General features: G+C 43.7%; 2 protein-coding genes across 5 annotated transcripts in view; one reads left to right on the forward strand and one right to left on the reverse strand.

The window, feature by feature from the left end:
- NLN (neurolysin) overlaps window positions 1-9,525 on the reverse strand; it is a 69,529-nt gene extending 60,004 nt beyond the window's left edge. For 2 of the 4 annotated variants that reach the window (XM_081132813.1, XM_081132811.1), the window contains exon 1: window positions 9,318-9,525. In XM_081132813.1, the coding sequence (XP_080988939.1) occupies window positions 9,318-9,358 (41 nt within the window). In that variant the 5' untranslated portion in view covers window positions 9,359-9,525. Of the gene's footprint in view, window positions 1-8,680; window positions 9,179-9,317 lie in introns of those variants that run through there. The other 2 variants (XM_081132812.1, XM_081132814.1) reach the window with 2 other exon arrangements.
- Window positions 9,526-9,557: 32 nt separating this feature from the next.
- Window positions 9,558-21,436, forward strand: part of SGTB (small glutamine rich tetratricopeptide repeat co-chaperone beta) — a 32,476-nt gene continuing 20,597 nt past the window's right edge. The window contains exons 1-3 of the mRNA XM_081132819.1: window positions 9,558-9,765; window positions 10,810-10,931; window positions 18,536-18,639. Of these exons, the coding sequence (XP_080988945.1) occupies window positions 10,832-10,931; window positions 18,536-18,639 (204 nt within the window). The 5' untranslated portion in view covers window positions 9,558-9,765; window positions 10,810-10,831. The remainder of the gene's footprint in view (window positions 9,766-10,809; window positions 10,932-18,535; window positions 18,640-21,436) is intronic.

Genomic DNA, 21,436 nt, shown 5'->3' on the forward strand with positions numbered 1-21,436 from the left:
CTGCTGGTATAGGAAAGTAATTTTTTAGATTGGGCAGCAAATGTTTAGCTGCTCTAGGAAAAAAAAACACCTTTATAAAAACATTGAAATTTTAAAGTGCTCTTACCGAGGTAACAGTGCACTTCCCATAAACAGCCTCTCACAAAAAATGTGCACCATGAACTCAGCTACAAATATTTGGAGTTCAGAGAAGAACTACCATAAACACGGAGACATTCCAGGGGCCTTTACTTTGAGGAGCCTCCCAGGTCTAACAAAGCCAAAAGCATTATCCATTTTCTTTCACTGTACAGTCCCTTTTTCTTTTGTCCTCACAAAAGTAGCATTTAAATTTGATGACTAAAATGAACATTGCAACTATAATGGCCTTAGTCTTATATAGTAAAAATACTATTTATTTTGGAAACAGTGTCACATACAACCTCAATTGTGTACAACTTCCACTATCAGTAAGGTTTAAAAGTAGAACCAGTTGTATTATACAAAGTCTCCTTGGGTTGGATAATGATTTATTTTCAACTCTTTCTTAAAATGCTAGTGATCCATTTTAAAAAAGAGAAAAAAAAGCTATTTTAGATTTTGGGATGTAATGGAAATAAGTTTTTGTTTCCAAATTTCATTGTAAATCAATGAAAAGGGACTTCTCAAAGTCTTCTTTTCCAAGAAATAGGAATAAGATTTAAAAAATGGTAGAAAGAAACTGCTAAAGGTCACATGAAGAACGGAATGATGTTAGAAATATTTGTAGTATTTCTACTTGGCAAATAAAACTTTTAGAAAAAGTTCATTTTACAAAGTTCTAAAGAATGAAATAAAAAAACCCCTCAGGTTCTGAAAAATAAGAAACAGAAGATAATAGTTTAATTGATTTTCACCTAACTTTTTACATAGGACAAGTGTTTTAATCATTACTGATTTTGAATAAATGTATTATAAATGAACATGAAAAGATTTCTAAGATCCTTTAGTTGCCTTAAGTAAACCCACCAGAGATCACAGAGCATCAAAAATCAAGTGCTATGTCACCAATGAAATCAAGGCTTCCTTACCAAGGCTTAATAATTCATTAGTAGAGGGGCTACCCACATACATGGAAAACCACAACTCAAAAAGACATTCCACTTTTATTTTTCTCTAGGAGGCTGAATAAATTGCTCTGGCACATTAATTGGTGTTTGGGGTATACTTTTCGTAACTGAGATCCTCAGTAAATTACTCACGAGAGAGACATTTCTCCTCAGTACATTATTCAATACTTAGGCTTTTTGGGCGGGGGGAGGGGCAAGGGTTCATCTACACATGGATATTTTGTTGAGTGACTGATGATGCCTAAATCCTAATCCTGGGCCTGGCTAATTACCAGTTTGCTTTAAAAAAAGAAAAAAGAAAAAAAAGAAAAGACTCGTTCAATCACAAATGGGTATTTATTGTTTTACATGAAAATTGTGTTGTGATTATATATTTTTGAAAAAAACGATCTCAGTGCTATATACTGAAATCTTTATGATTAAAGTAATATAATGCTGGGCATATGTTTCAAAATAATTGGAGGAAGAAGAGCTACATGAAGAAAGACTGGCCATGAGCTGACAATTTTGAAGGTTGGTGATAAGGAGGTTCATTATACCAATTTCTTGACACATGCTCATAATTGAAAAATTACACAATAAAGGTAAAAAAATTAATAACTTTATGTGCCTACCTCTAGTTGCTATTCTAAATTCTGATATGTGATCTGAAAACACATCAACTGAACATTAAGACAACACTCATGCTGACAAGCATATTAAAAGACTCTAAGTTTTCCCTAAGTCCTGCTCCTATGCCATCCTGTCATAGAGGTGATCTGTTCAGCTTTAACCCAGGACCTCGCATTTATTTATTTATTTATTTAATCCTCACTCAAGGATATTTTTTCCACTGCTTTTCAAGAAAGTGGAAGGGAGAGGAGAGAGGGAGATGGAGAGAGAAACATCGATGTGCGACACATCCATTGGTTGCCTCCCACACAAGCCCAGACTGGGGAGGGGATGGAGCCTGCAACAGAGGTACGTGCCCTAGACTGGAATCGAATCTGGGACCCTTCAGTCCGTGGGCCGATGCTCTAAGCACTGAGCAACACCGGCCAGGGAGGACTTCACATTTAATGCTGTAAAGAATCTCCTTATCAGAAAAGTGTTCCTGTGAGCTGAGATGCTCTGGAACAGCAATCCTTCACCTTTACTTAGTCACCTCAATATTTTATCAGGAGGTCATTCATATCCTCCCCTAAGTCATTGACAAAGCATCTGTGGCTTTCAATATCCACGCATAGTTAGTTCCTAATTATCCAAGTCCCTAGGACTACATTTTTCCTACCTTGAATGGAAGGTAAGACGTTGTAAGTTACTATTCACCTACTTGGTATCAAGCACTGTACTAGATGTTTCACATACATTATTATTAGTTTCTTCAATCCTTACAAAATTGTAAGAGGTGGTTCATGTCTCTGTTTTAGGGCTGAAGAATCTGAGGCTTAGTGAGATCACACAAGCATCTGAAACCACGTCTACCTCTAGCACCATGTGGTTTACACTTTCTTTTTCCCTTTCTTTTGTTTGTTTATTGGTGTGTGTGTAAATCTGCACATTCTGAGATTTGTACTCTTCCAGCTTTACGGAGATATAATTCACATACATTATATACATTTAAGGTGCAGCACATTTTATTTCTTAAAGTCATTTCGTTAGTTTTTACCATGTTTGTGTTGGACGGTCAACTTACTCAGTGTGGGCTATTTATAAATTCTGGTAAATAGCCCGAGGGCGGAGAGAACACCCTTCCCTGATCATCACATGTCCAAATCCTGCCACCCTTCAAGGACCACGTGTGACCTTGTCCCTCCCTTTAATTCTGGTAGCTCTCCCTTCCCTGAACTCCTGTATCAATTTCTGTTACTCTCCGTTGTACTTATCATGTTCTACCTTGTATTCTAATTATTTATGTATGTGCCTTATCACCCTTACTAGGCTGTGTTGGCTTGGCTTTTTAAGAAAGATCAAAATAAGAAATAGCCTTATAAAGTATACCTCTGCGTTTACTATGTAAGTATTCTTGAGGCTGTTACTCATTGCATTTACCTAATTTTCCTTATTCGGATTTCTCTCACAAACAATACCAGAAAAAACATTGTTCTTGATAATTCTTAACGTTTTCCATTTGCCCTTATTGCCAGAAAACTTACAGTAAAATTCTGAACCCAATAAAAGAATTAGGCTGATCCTAATGTTCCTTTAAATTTTTGTCTGATAATATTTTCTGTTTATTTTATTAATCTTGATGTATATTTTTAGATAAGCAATCACAAAATCATTTTGGCAAAGGAAAGAGCATAAAATAAATTTCAACGAGAGAACAATAGTAACCTAAGTGCCTTGCAAATAAGATCTAGGTTTGCTTTAAACATCTGTCCTTGTGGTATTTACCACAGCCTCTGGTCTATGGTAACTGCACTCAGTTAATATTTGTGGCATGAGTGGATGAAGATTCGGAAGTTATATGTTGATTTCAATCAGCCACATTCTACTACTCACAATTTCTAGACCCTTACAATTCTTCAGTGTCATTAAAAACATTTTTGATGAGCTGTTATGCACCTTATGGAGTAGCCTTGGTCCTTTTTTTGCCATTTCAAGGAAGCTGTTTTCCCTTCACCTGCTCCTGTGCAGTTACGGGAGTGCTGTACATACTTACAGCACAGGGGCTGGATTTAGCAAAGCAGGCATGAGGCGTGTTCCAGAATATGAATCTACCATCATGACATCGTTGGGCTCTCCTGGGTACTTTTTCCACCAGGTAGGGCAAGCTGCATGTCATTACCTTCTTGGTGTGACCAGTAAGTATTTCTGCTTTTCTCAGGATTATGCTCTGCTCAGTGTCATGTTTCCCCAGTCCCAGGTAACTCCCAAGTCAAACATGTCCAGGGCGTCTGGCTCCCCTGCCTTGGGCTGACCCAGGCCCACCTATGAGATGTTTGTCTTCTGTTCTACAGCTTAGTTGCTTCTGACCCAGTACTTCAGAGATTGGCTCCTCGTTCAAGTTCTTACATATTCAGGATGACATATTTAGAATAAGCTTTGCTCCTAGACTATTCATTGATTAGAATAGGACTCTACAGATCCACAAACTGGGTCTGTATGGCATCAAGCCACTATTTGAATGCCACCCACCCCCAGTGATGACAAAGATCATGTCTTTTAACATATGGCTTTGCTTCTGCCTCACACTCACCCAGGATAACACTCAAAATTCCTATGTATCTGTTGGTTAAGTAAGCTTCATACTGCTATTATTCTACTCTGTAATTTTTTTATTACACTGAGGTCTAAAATAATACTTAAACATAGTAATTTCCCCTGGCAATTTTATTTCTGTGTGTAAAGAAATTTACAATGAGCTATTTCATACAGGGTTTAAAATACTTTCTACTGAAAATTGTATCTCTCGCTGTCAATATCAAAATGCCAAATCTAGGCATATCCTCCTTAGATATCTGAAGTGAATGCTGAATTTTCAGTTATCACTGGTGACATCTTTTCATCCATTCATTCAATAAATATATTTAAAAGCCTCTATGTGGCCCCGCCGCCTGGCCCTGAGGGGCCACGACCGGCGACCTACTACCGACAAATCTACCCAGTTCTCGCGGGCCAAAGGCCTGAAAGACATGGGTGCTCTTTGGTGTATAAATTCCATTGCTAATAACTTACACTAAGGAAATAATGAAGGATGTGGAAAAAGACTTAATAGCAAGAATTTTTATTTAAGCTTTGTTATTCAAAGCATGAAGTTGGAAATAGCCGATGTGTCCAATAGTAGGGATTAATTACATTATCGTTATGGAATGCATGCATTGTGACTTTATAGTACATAAAGGTTCTTCATATTACATAAAAATTATAATAACTATGGTGTTATCTCCTATTTGTAAAAAAAAATGTTTCTATGTAGAAAAGCCCTTGGAAGCTGTTAACAACTAGTTCTTCTGGATGGGTGGATTGTGTGTATTTTCTTTTGTTTGTCAATACTTTGTAACTTTTCTATAACTGAACATACATTGCTGTCATTTTAAAAACCAAAGTTTCTTTTTTTAATTGAAAGAGGAAACTAGGGCTATTATAGATATAATTTGGCTTAAATACTGTTGAATCATCTTTCTCATATACATATTTTCTAACCATTTCATCAATCCCTCACTCTATAATATACATTGGTTTTTTCCTGGCTCACAAACTGTGCAATCTGGCTGAGGTAGAAGGAGAAATTCTCCTGGTTTAATTGCTATGGCAACAAGAGTTGAAAGAAATCTTAGCTATCACTTAGTTTAGTCCTTTTGATTTTACAAAATAAGGAACTGGAGGGGAAGCAAGAGAGTGAGTGGTTTAAGTTACAAGGTTAGTTGTACAGCAACCCTTCTGATATCCAGATTCCCGGTTCACTTACTCCCAAGAAACTGGCTTAATATTCCCATCAATGATCCTGGCTGCCAAGCTGGCTTTGGGAAGGGGGTATAGCAGACTGGCCAACAGGAAAACCAAAGACAAATCATAAGTCAGTTAAGCAAAAACCTAATTACTCTTATAACACTAAAGTGAACTCCCAAGTGTCAGAGGAAACAGGGAAAATGTACCGAGAGAACACAGAGGGCCTTCCATGTTGCTGAGTACTGATTCCCTTTGGAGGACACAGATTTGGAAACAGCGATTCTGTGATTCAGCCACTCTCAAGTGCCCTAGGTCAATGACTCCTCGCACTGAATATGTAAATCAACTGCAATATATGCCCTTAAGTAACAAAACAGTTGATAAATTTACCGTACATTGCCAGCTTTAACAAGGTAATAATTGTGTGGCTTTTCATACAGTTATTTTCTTCCATGAATAAACAAAGAATTTGAATAACACATATCAGTGGTTCTCAAAATGTGGTCTACAATCCGTGTGGGTGGGGGTATAGGGAGGGGTCCTTGAGACCATTTCAAGGAGTCCGTGAGGTTAACAGTATTCCACAAGAACACTAAGACAGTGTTTACTTTTCTCACTTAGTTGACATTTGTGCTGACAATGAAAAGCAATGGTAGGTAACACTGCTGGTACCTTAGAACAAATCAAGGTAGTGGCCCCAAGCTGCCCTAATAGTCCTGATATTCTTCATATGCTAAGAATGTCAATTTCACTTCAGAATGTCCTTTATGAAGAGTATTAATTTTACTAAATCTCAACCACTGACTATGTATGTGTGGCAAAGCATGAATAAAGCACTTCTGCTGCATTCCTGAGTATAATGGTTGTCTAGGGGATTTGGTTGCCCAAATTAAAAGCACTTGTAAAAAAAAATAATAATAAAAAAATAATGTAAAAAGCCCGGCTGGGCGTGGCTCAGCGGTTGAGCATCGACCTAGGATCCAGGTGATCGGGGTTGTGGGCTCAATCAATGACTCTCTCATCATTGATGTTTCTACCTCTCTTTCCCCCTCTCCTTTCCTCTGTATGAAATCAATAAAGATATATTTAAAAAGAAAAAAAAAAAGCACTTGTGTAATTGATTGAATCATGAGCTGAAATAGCCACTTTTTCCCTAGAACACTAGTTGTACTTGAAAAAAAAGGACTGACAAACTATGTTTATTCAGTCTTAAGTATTTGGCAGAAATTCTTTAAAAAACCTGCCACTTGGAGGACAACAACTGATAGTATGTTACCAATGATAAAATTTCAGCTTTCAAATGAAAATGAAAATTTTGAAAAATGGTACCTCCCACTGTGAGCTTGCCAGCTTCCTAATACTTGAAGACTTTTTTGATGAGATAGATAATGATGATAATAAAGGAATATGACTGATACTGTATAATGAAACATGTCAAAATTAGGAAGATCTGTTTAATGAAATGAAGCGCTGTTTTCCAAATGAGCATATTTGATATTACAAAATCATGCAGGAGTAAATGATCCATTCAAAATATAAGACAGATCCATGGATTTTAATGTAACAGGGTGCGAGGAGTACATTGATAGTTTCATATTTCATGTTGCAACTAACCTTTAAAAAACTACTACTGGTCAAACTTTGATGGGATAGAAAAGAATATCCATGACAATCTAAAAAGAGCTGTTAAAATACTCCTTTTTCCAACTACATATGAGTGAAAGGTGGGATTTTCTTCATCTTCTTAGGCCAAAACAAAACAGTGCAACAGATTAAACGCAGGGTCCAGCTGTCCTCTGTTAAGTCACATATATGTTTTGCCAAAGTACAAGAGAATGCCACTCCTAGGGTGGGTCTTATAAAAAACAAACAACAGTAGCAACAACCAAAAAACCCAGAAAACAAGTGCTGGTGAAGATATGGAGAAACCAGAATCCTTGTGCATTGCCAATGAGAATGTTAAATGGTACAGATGCTATGGAAAACAGTATTGTGGTTCCTCAAAATATTAAACATAAAATTATCATATGATTCAGTAATTCTACTTCTACGTATAGAGCCCAAGGAACTGAAACAGACTCAAACAGATATGCACACACCAACGATCACAGCAGCATTATTCAAAATAGCCAAAAGGTGGAAACAACCCGAACGTTCACCGACAGGTGAATGGACAAACAAAATGCGGCACATCCATAAAATGGAATATTATGCAGTGTTAAAAAGGAAGAAAATTCTGACGCATGCTAAAATATGGATGAACCTTAAAAACATTATGCTAAGTGAAATAAGTCAGTCACAAATAAACAAATGTTGTATGAGGGGTACCTAAAATAGTCAAATTCACAGACAAAAAGAACAGTGGGTAATGAGAAGTTATTGTGTAATGGATATCGTTTCAGTCTGAGATGCTGAAAAAGCTCAGAAAACTGGTGATGGCTGCAGAACAATGTCAACGTACTTAAAGCCGTTAAACTGTGCACTTAAAAATGATTAAAACGGTAAATTTTATGTTACGCATATTTTACAACAATTTTTAAAAGCTGGAAAAAAACACACCCCACAATGCCACTCTTCTCACTGATTTTCTGGGGGAGTTTTGGAAAATAGTTACTTCTATTAAAATTGTCATTTACCCACGTATTAAGTTTATTCGTTTTTTAAGTAAACTAATAAATACTTGAAAAATCTCCCATTTTTCATTTCTACTATGGTAAAAATGGAAAGGCATAACTCACACAAACAGAAGCTCTTAGGTCCTGAGTGCGTTTTGACAGGTGGGGGGTTTGAGGCTGCGAAGCCCGGCCGCCACCGGCGTCCACACCCGCGCGGCGCGCAGCTCTCCACCTGCCGGCGGGCCGCGTGTGACAGCGACGCCGCCCGCCGCCCGCAGGCTCACAGGACAGCCCGACAGGCGGCCCAAATCCTCTTTCTAATTACTGTTGCCCCAGGATGCACAGTAACCGTAGGGACTGAGCAACGCAAAACTCCACACGGGTGAGGGTCCATGCACAGCAGGAGGCGGTTAAAGGGCTTAAACGCAGACGCGTCCCTAAGCAGTTTCGCAGGCGCCGGGTAAGGAACACGCGCCTCCTTTCCTCTGCGGGACCTTCATTCCGACGCGCGGTTCAGCCAGATGCGGGAGTGCGGGCGGCAGGACATTGTTTCCCAAAACCACTCCACCCAGCGCAGCCGTGCAAAGAATTTCATTCTCTCACCATTTCGCGTGGGGTCTGTCGCAGGCGGGCAGGGAGCTAGGGAGCACCCGAAAACGGCGGCCGCGGCTGCCCAGCCGGCGCGGGCGACGCCGGCCTCCATGCTGGGCCGAGCCCCCCGCCCGGCCGGAGCGTGCGGGGCGCGGCGGGCAGGCGCCGGATAAACGCGAGCAGAAGGCGAGGACGGAAACCCGCAAGACCGCGGCGGCTCCTCCCGGGGCGGCGTTAAACGCTCGGCACGCCGAGTGTGCGGGGCGAAGGGAAACTGCCGTTCCCGCGTCGGCAGCCGCGGCGCCTTTACAGGCGGGTCTGCAGCGCCGGGTGCGGGCAAAAGCCAAGGGTCGTCTCGCCCCGACCGTCCCGCCGCGTCCGTCGGCGCCGCCGAGCGCCAGTCCCGCTGACGGCGGCCGAGGCGGCCCCAAACAAAGGGAAGGGACGGCCTCCCGAGGGAGCGGAGGACGCAGGGGGCCTCGCCGCCCCGCGCCAGGTGTCCCTCCGGGCAGACCGCGCGGGGCGGGGAGGGAGGGTGCCGGGAGCGTCGCAGGGGTGGGGCCGGGAGACGCCGGGCCGGGGCGCGGGCGCCGCCAGGGCACAAGCCCCCGCCCGGCCCACGGTCAAGGTGAAGGCGCGCGGGGGGTACCTGGGGAGGCCTCGCACAGCCGAGACGCACCGGGCGATCATGGGCGCGCCGAGGCGGCGGGCGCGTCGTCCTCGGGGTCGGGCGGGACAGGCGGGCGCCGGGGAGCCGCGAGGCGGCCTAGCCGAGGAGGAGGCGGCGGCGGCGGCGGCGGGTCCGGCCCCAGCCCTCCCACGTGCGGCAGCCCCACGCCGGCGCCCGCTTCAGCCCCGCCCCGCCCCGCCCCGCGCGTCCTGCGCCGCCCCGGGGGCGGTCCTAGCGGGACCCAGCAGCTCGCAGCGAGGCGCAGGGGCGGTGGGCTGCGGGGCGGCGGTGGCCTGGGAGCCGGGCAAGTTTGGGCGGCCGCTGGCAGCGCCGCGACCGGGAGCCAGGCTGCAGCCCGAGCACCACGGGCGGGCGGACCGCCAACGGACGACCGCGGGCCCCGGCCGCGCCTCGCGCCCTCTTTCTGGTAAGGGGCTTCCGTCCCGGGGGGGCCCTCCCGCCGCCCGGCCGGCCTGCTCCGCGCGCCCGCGGCTGCGCCCTCAGGGCGGAGGCAGGCCCGGCGCCGGAGGCAGGAAGGGGGTCCCTGCGCCCCGGGGAGGAGGAGCAGCCTGGGGGAGGCTGCGCTCTCCGCTCCCCCTCGGCGTCCCCCTTCCCCCATTCTTTCTTCACCTTTTGCCCCGGGGCCTTCTTTAGTACTTGCGACCCCGTGGCCTAGAGGCTGGGCTCGCTTTTAAAATAAGCCCACAAATAATAAACATCCTAGCGGTGGGTACCACACCCTGGCTTTGAATTAGGGACCTGGGAGCAGAGGGATGATGCGATTCAGTGGAAATAGCCATTGCTGCCGGCTGGCGCTGCGCCACCGTTGGACGCGGTGGCGCTGCCGGTGAATGGACGGGACCCGCGGGCTTGCAGCCCGTGCACCCGCGCGGCGGGGCCCGGCGTGTCTGCGATTAAACGGGAATGCCGTGCTTGGTAAGAATGACACTCAATGGTTGAACACCTCGCGTTAATATACTGCATCAGATAACTGTCTCAGCCTACGGAAGTCGGGGGAGTGTGAATTATGTACGTTTTAAAAATCTCATGAAACAGAGGAGGATGCTCTGCGTGGACCAGCTTTTGAGGCAGCAATACGAAGTCTCCCGCAACTTAGTCCTGAGGCCTTTGGGGGTTTCTGCCTGTCTTATGCCTCTCTGTACCATGCGTACTGTTAAGACAGAGTGAGATATTCAGCCAGAGTCTAAGCTTATGTTATCCATGTTTTGAGAAAAACTTTACTTTTGCAAGCTTTACACTTTTGCAGGGTATAAATGAAAATATATGATGCATGACCATAAGGACACTGTATGCTCACCTGACTCTTTAAAAAATAGAAAGAAGTGAAGGTGATACAGGCTTTAGTTTTTGCTTTTTACTTTTAGTGTAATTTATAACCCTGGTTATTTATAACCCTCCTTTCTGATTCTTTGAAATATCTTAGTTCAGTGTTTTCCTTTTTCTTATCAAGGACAAGTGTTGAAACTTTCAAAATGTCATCTATCAAGCACCTAGTTTATGCAGTTATTCGATTCTTACGGGAACAAAGTCAGACGGATGGTTATACTTCAGATGAACAGGAAAGTTTGGAAGGTAGGCACCTGTTTTTACGTTCATTTGTGTTACAATTATAAGTAAAGACTAAAATAGCTATAAGCCTGATTTTATGATCTATTATAACAAAATTAAAATATTGTATTATCTTTCAAGAAGAGAGACCTAACTATAAGGTTATCACGAGTTTCCATTCTCTGAGGCTTGTGTTGTTTGTTTTAATTAACAAGATGAGAGGACTACTGTTCATTTATTGAGCAGCTATTATGTTTCAGAGCTATGCTATTCCTACTGTAGGGAATTTTTCTTCACAGTGACTGCCAAGTTAGCATTCTCCCCAATTAACAGATAAATCAGTGAAACCAGATTAAGTAGCATAACACAGCTAACATGCAGCAGAGCTGAGATGTGAATCCTGGTTCTGCCTCTGGAGATCTTGTTGTCTCTTCCTAATAGGAAAGCACCCAGTTGAGAATCAGTATATGAAAACACCTTAGTCATTATGAAAACACTATGTAAAAGTCTAATAATTATATCACTATTATGCTCCGACAACTTCCTGTTTGGGGACTTGAGAGGACTGCACCCTTGTTTCATGAGCTTTGAATATTAGATTCGGTAATCTGTTCAGCTGAGCAGGACTTGCACGATTGCATCATGTGCTTCCCTGACAGCATCTTTCCTGCCTCCTGTTTCTGCACTGTAAAATGTACATTGGTAAAACCATAACAAGATAGAATTCCACACATGGGCTTGTGGAGGGGCAGTGAGCCTAGCTTCCTTGTGGCCTGAAGACTTAATTATTGCCATGAAACAGTGCATTTGGGAGAACTTAAAATACAGTGGAATTTGAATTTCCCATCTTGAAGCTGTTTCTCCTATAAAGGGGACACATCTGTTAATTTTAACAAGCCCTTCCCTTGTGAATATGCTTTCAGGAGGTGGGGATGAAAATTGGGCATTTGCTCTAAAACTGCTTGCACTCGGGTGAGATGATGTTTTTCCAGGTGGCAGTGAAAGAAGCAGGTGACGGAGCTGGAGAACAGTGCAATCTGTCCAGTTACTATTAAGGATGGTTAGAGTGTGTGAAGGTAGAGGTGGCTGGTTGTCTAAGGAGGGTGTTGGTTACGGCTGCTCTGTAGCAAACAGATAAATGCAGGCGTTTAATAAAAGATGTTTCTTTTCTAATCCAAGGCAGTATAATACTTTTAAGGGACAGAAGGAAAATTCAGTTTTTGTTTTTTTAAACCAAGATGTTACATCCTATTTTTAAAATGGTATTTAGCCAAAAATATGTGCCTTCAGCTGTTTGTTATATATGGCATCCGGAAATGGTGCCTATTTTTTTTTGACCAACCCCTATTTTTGACTCTGTGAGTCTAATTTTATTGAATATGAAATCATGTGGCGATGTCTGCCCACCTTCTAGACATTTAAAAAAGCCTTAGAAAAGGAGCATGAGTTCTAGTACCGGCTCTGCCACTGTGATGAGCTGGTGGATTACTGGCTTTGAGCCTTCTCAGTAGCTTGTCACCCACTCCTCCTAACTCACCTGTGGACGACTACCTCGCGTTCTGACTGGTGTGGCTCCTGCTCAGTGTCATCTCTCTAGTATGGGTCCTGTCTTAATTCTTGGCAATTGCAGCATACTCACAGGTGATTCTTCTGGATCCCTTGGCTCTCAGTTTTCCTGACCTTCTTTCTTCTAGTGACCTCAACCACGTGCTCCCTTGGTCCGACCCTGGACCAGTGGTTCTCAGCTCAGAGTGACTTTGCAATGTCTGGCGATATTTTTGACTGTCACGCCCAGGGAGCTAGTATTAATGGCATCGAGTGGGTAGAGGCCACGGATGCTGCAAAACATACTACAGTGAACAGGATGGCCTCCAACAACAAAGAATTATCTAGTCCAAAATGTCAGTAGTGCCAAGGCTGAGAGAATCTTCCCTAAACCTTGTCACCACCTTGGCATTCCCCTCCTAATCTCTATCTTAAACATTTCATTTCTTGACCACTACTACGTGTCTTTCCAGCTCATTCCCTCTTGAATGCCTCGCCACACAGTTCTTCACTTTACCAATACCTCCAGTCTCTTGACCCCTTACCTCTTTCTACCCAGTCTAAATTCCGTAGTTGATCATTGTAATCACACCCTTGTATATCCCTCCCTTCCTTGCAAAACCCAACCTTGTTTAAATCCAGCTCTTCATTTACTCTCTACCCATATCCATGTGAATGTATATAGATGGAGCAAAACACAACGTTGCTGACTGGTCTCACTTTAAATTCATGACCACACACCCTAACTGGACCTTTACTGCTGTCCAGCAGTCACACTCTCTGTTCCAAGTTCAGTCACACTTTTGCTCTCCTACATGACCATTTTAACACTTCCTCATATTTTCTCAACCCCCCAAATCTCCTTCCCTGTACTCACCTTTAGTTGATGGCTTTGCTGCCCACTGCACCAGGACTATTGAAGTAATAAGGAGACAACTTCCACAGACACTCTGCCCCATCTACCCACACACCAGCACCAACACCCACATACTCTGCCTGCCTAACTATCGCCATATGCAGTGGACTAAGTATTAGTGTTCTCCCCAAATTCGTATGTTGAAGCCGAATGCCCAGTGCGATGGTACTGGGAGGTGGGGCGCTCTTCTTTGGGATCAGTGCCCTACGAGAGACACCAGAGATCCCCTTGCTCCCTCCTACCCTGTGAGACACCGTGAGGAGGTACCGTCTGTGAGCCAGGAAGAAGTTCCTCACCAGACATCAGATCTGCTGGCGCCTGGATCTCGGACTTCCAGCCTCCAGAGCTATGGGAACACATTTCTGTTGTTTGTAAGCCACCCAGTCTACGGGATTCTGTTGTAGCAGCCCACATGGACTGAGGCACCATAGATGGAAGTATCCGTTGTCCTTCCTGGTGGGTCCCCTTTACCGGCACACTGGATCTCGTCCTGTCTCACCTGCTGCAGGTTATCACTGTAGTCATTCTACCCTCCTTGTTGTACACCAGCAAAGTTTTCACTTTATGGGGTCCTTTCTTCCATCCAAATAGAAACTTTCCATTATTTGTCCCTTCTTGAGAAAGCAGTAACTACAGACAGCTGCTCTTGCCATATACCGCGGCGCCCCCCAACTCCTGCATCATTATGATTGTTCTCATTATTGTTATTTGTATCCCTTTGCGGGAAACTCTGAACGAGTTGTCTGTACTTGCTTTCTCCAGTTCCTCTCCTCTCCTTTCTTAGACCCACTCCAGGCAGGCCTCTGCCTCCATCTCTCCACCCCTGCTTTCCTCATCCAGGTTATCAATGATTTCTGTGTTACTTCGTTCAGTTCTCAGTTCTCAGTATTCGTCTGGCGTGTTAGCTGCCGTTGATAGAGCTGCCGGTCACTCCCCCAACCCCCTCCCTTCATATACTTTATTCACTGGCTTCCAGGAGACCTGATGCCCTGTTCCTTTCTTATCCCATTGTTTGCTCTTCTCTGTCTCCGCTGCTGGTTCCTCCCCTCTCCCCTGACCAGGAGTGCTCAGGGTCCAGTGCCTGATCTTCTCTTCACTACCTGCACTCACTCTTTTGGTGCTATCATTCAGCTTCTTGGCTTTAAATATCCTTCATTTATATGTTGATATATCTCAGATGTACACCCTGAGTCCAGACCTTTCTTCTGAACTCCAGACTCTTACACAGCTGCTTACTACACATCTCGGCTTGTATGTCTAACAGGCATCTCAGATGGAACATTTCCAGAGCCGAAATCCTGACCCTCCCACCCAAAATCTGTTCTACCCACAACTTTCCTAATGCAGTTAATGCCAACTCGATCTTTTCAGTTGCTCAGGCCAAACACTTTGGCATCGTTCTGGACTCTCCTCCTTCTCTCAGACTCTGCATGTAATCATTCAGCAAATCCTGTTGGCTATACCTGCAAAATATGGCCGGAGCCTGACCCCTCCTTCCCGCCTCCACTGATACCTCCCCTGGATAGAACTAAGTGTTTCTCGTCTGTTTCACTGCGATGGCCGCTCACTGGCCCGTCTGCCCCTGTCCTGGCCGCTTCATTGACTATTCTCCACACAGGCGCCAGTGGTCTTCTAAAACAGAGTGTCAGACGCTATCACTTCTCCACCCAGAACCCTGCAGTCCCTCCTCACGTAACCATTCACTGTCTAAAGGATCTGTGTAATTCGGGCTTCTGGGATGTGTTGTCACACACTTCCCTTTTCTCATTTGGCTGGAGCTACGCTCCGGTTCCCCGTTCCTAAGGGCGTTTGCTGCTGTCTTTTCCTCTGCCTGGAATGTTCCTTCCCCGGTCATGGTAATACTCCCTTCTTCAAGTTATTGCCAAGTCGCTTTCCTGGGTGAGGCCACCCTGAGGACTCCTAAATCTGCGCCGCCTCCCCACACTCCTGTCCTCTCCCCGTCCCACTTGCTTACTGTGTGTTTCTGCCTCTCCACTGCCTACGAGGATGTCAGCCCCAAGAAGTCAGGGGTCTTTTTTGGCTCATTCACTGATATACCCAAAGAAGCAGGAAAAGTGCCTGACACGTGGTAGGTGCCCAGCACATATTTGCTGAACCGAATCAGGTGATCCTGGCACATCACTCACACGGTCTGTCTTTGTTTCTGAGTTTATTAGATGGTGCTGTCTGCCTGTTCCCTCTAGAGATTTGTGGCAGGTCAGGTGCCGAGCACATGGCAGCTTTTGAGTGCGGTACCGTAGGGATGGGATGTGGAGTTAGTGAACGGACTTCTCACCTGTCCTCCCTGGTCAAACAGGCCACTGCTGTTTGGTGTTTACATAGAACCATTGTTGTACACGGTATTTTAAAGCTTTCTGACTTACTCCTGAGTATACCCTCGTGAAATGGAGATCAAACGTCATAATCCCTGTTTCACGAGAGAGAATCTTGAGGTGAAAATAAGACAAAGGACTGCACTCAGTTATTTGAATCGGGGGCTGGTTAATAACAACAGTGAGATGGTCTTGAGTTCCAGGCTGTGGCGGCTTCGCTTGCTAAACCATATGTCTCTCTAAACATGTGTTACTGTCGACCACTAAACATTTTGGCTACTAGGTTTACTTATCAAAACAATTGTGTTTACTTATGTAGAACCTGAAATAGTCAAACTCACAGAAGCAGCGAGTAGAATGGGGGTTGCCAGGGGCTGGGGAGAAGAGGAAACAGGGAGGTGATGGTCCAACGGGACAGTTTCCGTGGTGCGAGGTAATGAGTTCTGTTCAGCACAGCGCCACATTCCGCATTGTACAGTTACAGTTTGCTGAAGGGGTAGGTCTCATGTGAAGTGTTCTTACCCACTGCCCCCCACATAATAAAAAGGGGGGGAGAGGAAACTTTGGGAGGTGATGAATATGTCTATGGCCCTGGTTTCATGGGTATATACTTATCCCCGAACTCATTGAGTTGTATACGTTAAATATGTAAAGCTTTTTATATATCAGTCATACTTCAGGAAGTGATTTTAACAAAACCCAAACAGTTGTGTTTAAAACAAAACAAAACAGCCGCCTCCTCTAACGATACTGAATTGTGTCTGGAGGTGCCAGGTGTGTGCTCTAAGGTGCGTGGCCACAGAGATCAAGTAACTGGGTGGGATTGCTTCACAAGATAGAACGTCAAGGTCCCTCACAGCCACCATACGGACTTTTCACGATGAGTGTTTAGCTTGTGGAGTTTAGTTGGTGGTTAGTCCGTGTTGAGCTCTGAAGTGTCATACCCTGGTTTTGGTTCTATCCACGTTTTATGTGGCTGTGAATTAGCGTCTTTAGGGGAGATTGTTCCATAGATTTTATTGTTTTTCTTCTGAAATTAAGCTATTACTTCCACTGTAAACAGAGAAGTGGATGAAATGTTTTGAGCATCTGCTGCTTCCCAGAGCCTATTAAGGTCAAAGACGAATGAGACGTAGGCCTTATCCTCAGGGAGACAGTCTAATAAGAGAGACGGACATTCAAGTGCATGTAGTGTATGTAGCGTGACGAGTACAATAACAGAAACATGTACCAGCTACGTGTCAGGGCAAAAGGAATGACCAGTGTGATCCGGGAGGAAAGATATTGATCAGGGATAAATATATATGTATACATACACATTTATTATTTATCGTCATCAATATTATTATTGTTATAATTAACTGTCTTAATGGCAATGAGACACTGTTTTCTTGTGGCCCAAAGTTTTTAGTGCAAGTACAACTGAAGTGTAAGATCACACTGCTGGAGTCCTGGCTGGGTAGCTCAGTTGGTTAGAGCATCCTCCTGATACGTGAGGTTGCGGGTTCAATCCCCAGTAAGGGCACATGGAAGAATCAACTAATGAATGCATAAATGCAACAACAAAGTGGTGTCTGTCTGTCTGTCTCTCCCCCCATTCTCCTCTCTCCCCCTCCTTTCCTTTCTCTCTAAAATCAGATTAAAAGAAAGAAAAAAAGAACAATGGCTTGGCAGAAATAGAAAGGGAGAGAATGAGGGATAGGTAAACAGGTTATTTTCTATCTAAAAGACACTTTAACTTTTTGTAGTTGGAAACTTAGTTGCTTATCCAGTCCCTTTTCTAAGGAGAATTGTTTCTGTGGATAGTAAAAGTAATGATGCTTCTTTCGTGATTGTTTCCTCAGGACCACAATTAATACATACTGTATGCAAATATAAGTGAATCTATTCCACACTGTCTGGGAGTACACTGGACCTTCTAGCCACATTCTTACCTTGTCGGGCCGCGAGAGCTTTCCTTTTCAGACAAGAGCTCCAGGGGGATGAGAATCTGCCTTCGTTCCCCTCAGCGGGGACCCGTGGGGAGGGCAGGATCCGCTTTCTTCATGGCGATCGCCCTAGTTCAGACTCCTTGCTGGTTTAGACCAGGGTGGGGAACGTCCGGCCGTGTAAGGCCCTGGAAATCATCTGGTCTGGCCCTGCCCAGGCAACCGCAGGCGGGACTTGAAATTCAATAAACCTAGGAGCTTTTTTCACAGCTAACTTATAAGTTGATGATTTTGTATGGCCCGGGAATGATGTTATAAATATCCAAATGGCCCTTGGCAGAAAGCAGGTTCCCAGCCCTGGTTTAGACCATTTAAATGGGAACCGCTTCACAGCGTTTCCGCTCCCAGTCTCTCCCTCAGCTTCCTTCCCTCCCTCTCATCCATTCTCAACATTCCTACCAGGCTTCCATTCTGAACGCAGATCCCGGTGTCACCCTCCTAAATTCCCTCACAGCTCTCCACCTGCCTGTAGCATTGAGTCCACACCCTTTAAAAACGTTACTTAAGGTGCCTCGTCCCCCGACACACTACCTCTCGCATAGTCACCCACTGTGTCTCCCGCCCAGTCCCTACCTAGCCGTCCACCAAAAGCAGACGGTGACTGGCTTCGGCAGCAGCGGATGTAATCGGACACCGAGAGGTGTGAGTGAGTCACGTTGTCCTCCCTCCGTGGCTGGTCTACAACCAGAAACCTCTGTGGCTGAGCCATGCTCCTTAGGCTCTGTCACCGTACATGCTGAGTTACCGCAGATGGCGCAGAGTGCGGATTCCTACCAGGAAAAAAAAAAGATTGTTTTTTTCTTAGGTTGCTCGTTTTTTTTTTTCACTATTAAAATTTGTTTCCAGTTGCAATTCAGTGCTTGGAGACAGTCTTTAAAATCAGCCCAGAAGATACACATCTGGCAGTTTCGCAGCCTCTGACGGAAATGTTCACACGTTCCTTCTGTAAGGTGAGCCTCCTGGTTTTCTCATCAGTATCTGACTTAAGCATGATGATGATGTTCCCTTGGACTGTTACTATTTGAGGGGCCAGGCCTGTAAGTAACTAACTTCTTTCTGGGTATAAGACAGTCCACATGGATCTCATTTGTGACCTAAAATATAATTCTTTTCATGTGCTTTAGATTTTTGTATTATTAGCTAGACCCTCACCTTCTTTTATGCTTAATATGCCTTAGTTGACTTTTTAGTGTCAGAGCATTTTTGGATTCCTGACACTTGAATTGACATTCCCCTAAAACATGGACCACAAGTTAAAAATAAAAGGTTTCATGTTTAAGAAGCATCCACGTAGAAATAGATTCATCAGAAATTGAATTTTCATTTTGAAGCAGGTGTCATCAAATTTGGCCATGAATGGGCTCTTTAAAACAGGGAAAGGTTAAAAATCACAAGCCCGGCCTGGTGTAGCTCAGCAGTTGAATGTCAACCTAGGATCCAGGTGATCAGGGTTCAATTCCCAGTCAGGGCACATGCCCGGGTTGTGGGCTCAATCCCCAGTGGGGGGCATGCAGGAGGCAGCCGATCAATGACTCTCTCATCATTGATGTTTCTCTCTCTCTCTCCCTCTCCTTCCCTCTCTCTGAAATCAATAAAGATATATATTTTTTTAAAAAAAATCACAAAATAAAACAGGGACAGCTTTGGGGTCAATGTGCAGAACTGATTGAAACCTAATTCTGATTCCTCCTCCCCAGAACTGTTTATGTCTCTGGTTTCTGGTCTTTTCAGAAAACATGGGCCATAAGATTGTCTGAAAAAGTCTAAGGTTAGTGAGTTTGGGGCCCCTGATGACATCCCATGCGTTTTTTCATTTCATTTTGGTGCCTCATGAACTTTTGGTTTTCTAGCTGTGTGTTCAAGCTTCAGTACAGAAAGGGAACTAGGGGAGAAGCTGAAACATGTAGTGTGTGTTCAGCCTTGCAGGGACGTTGCTGAGATGCCACAGCGACTGTTTCTAGACCTCGTTGGGAAGGGGCTCTTAGAGTTGCAGCGAAGATGGTAATTTGGCAATAGTACACTGCTCCCTCTTTTTATGCTTGGAAAACAATAATACAGATTCAAGCTATCCTTGAATCTGCCAAAGAGGGACAGTGCATGTCTCTCTATTCCTCATCAGGGAATTCCTTTTTTTTTTTTTTGGTTGCTGGGGTTCTTTCATTGACTGGGCTTGTGGCCTCCTTAGGGATCCCCGTTTTCAGTGGCTGGATGTGGCTATGGTTGAAACTGACCTTTATGCTTAGACACCGAGAGGCCTGTGCTTGAAACAGCACTTGTGTTTGCTCGCTCTTTCGCTCCTGTCACTGTTCTACCCAGTACTGAAGAGAGCAGGACGTTTTTGCCCATCTCCCAGGAAGCTCAAATTGACGTTTACATGTTGTTTAAATAGAACTCCCCCCCTCATTTTTCTTTGTTTTTAATTGTAAAAATTTGTTGCTTTCTGTATTTAAAATACAGCTTTTGACAGTGGCTCCATTGTATTTCTGTACAGTGTTATTTGTGGAATCAATCCATTAGTATTCCTATTTAATAGCTGTGGCTTCATTACATATCTGTTTGTTAGCAGAGTATGACAGAGAAAGTCTAAAACTTGTCTGCAGCCCATCAAGATTGTTATAATTAAAGAAATTGTCTCACCAAGTGTACTTGGTTGTTACATTGGTTATTTTTATTTTTAGGATACTGTTTTTCCCCTTAATTGAGTTAATATACTAATACATTCAATTAATATGTGAACCAGTTTTCAAAGTTATAAAACATTGGCAATTTTATTAAAATAACTCAGAAAAATTTAGAAGACAGATTCGATTATAATCCATTTTTCAACATGCCTTTTTTTCTGATCCCCAAACTCACTTTTTTTTCGTGCATGAATTGCCTAAGCTTGTTAGAAGACTTGAAATAGAAGGATCCTAAGAACAAGTACCGCAGGGTAGTACTGTGTCTTTGAACTACATTTCCATCCTGAATGATTGAACTACATTCAATCCTGAATGAGTGACTATAAGTCAGTTTTAGTAGTGACCACTAAAGGTTCTGATTTTGATTCTATACTTTTTTATCCCAATATTTTATGTTAGAAAAACTGCTTAGTAGAGATTTTTTTTTTAAAGAACGACTCATATACTTTATCGGTGATTTTGTACTTGTGAATATTTGTGTGTGATTAACAAAATATTTTCCAGTGATAGAGCTTTCAAGTTTATAGACACTCTAGTCAAGACAAAGTAATGGTGAATATATCTTAAATACAGTACATAGGTATATTGGCTACAAATTATGTTTTCTTGAAAACTGTAGGCCTATTTATGAACTTCAGAGTCAAGTTTAAAAGCAACACAGTGGTGGTTGTGGGGGATGGGAGGGGGCTGGGGGCGTTGAGGAGAGTTTGGGGGCTAAATGGTGGTGGACAGAGACTTGACCTGGGTGGTGAACACACTACAGTGCACAGGTGATGTGTTGTGGAATCGTGCACCTGAAACCTGTGTAATTTCATTAACCAGTGTCACCCCAATCAATTCAATAAAACGGGAAAAAAGAAATAAATGGTTAAAGATACACGGTACTTGAAGTTTTGGGTGTGAAGAAGTAACAGGGACCAGACTTTCCCTTCTAGCTTTTTAAAAAATTAAAAATAAATAAGATCTTTTAAAAGTGGAAAATGCATGTGTTTCCAAGGTAACTCAAGGTATTTGTAAATTTTCATTTAGTTCGTAAGTGCCTTTGGTGTAGACCTTATTAATGCAT

This window comes from Miniopterus schreibersii (genome assembly GCF_964146895.1).
Source record: "Miniopterus schreibersii genome assembly, chromosome: 3".
In the NCBI taxonomy this organism is placed as follows: domain Eukaryota; kingdom Metazoa; phylum Chordata; class Mammalia; order Chiroptera; family Miniopteridae; genus Miniopterus; species Miniopterus schreibersii.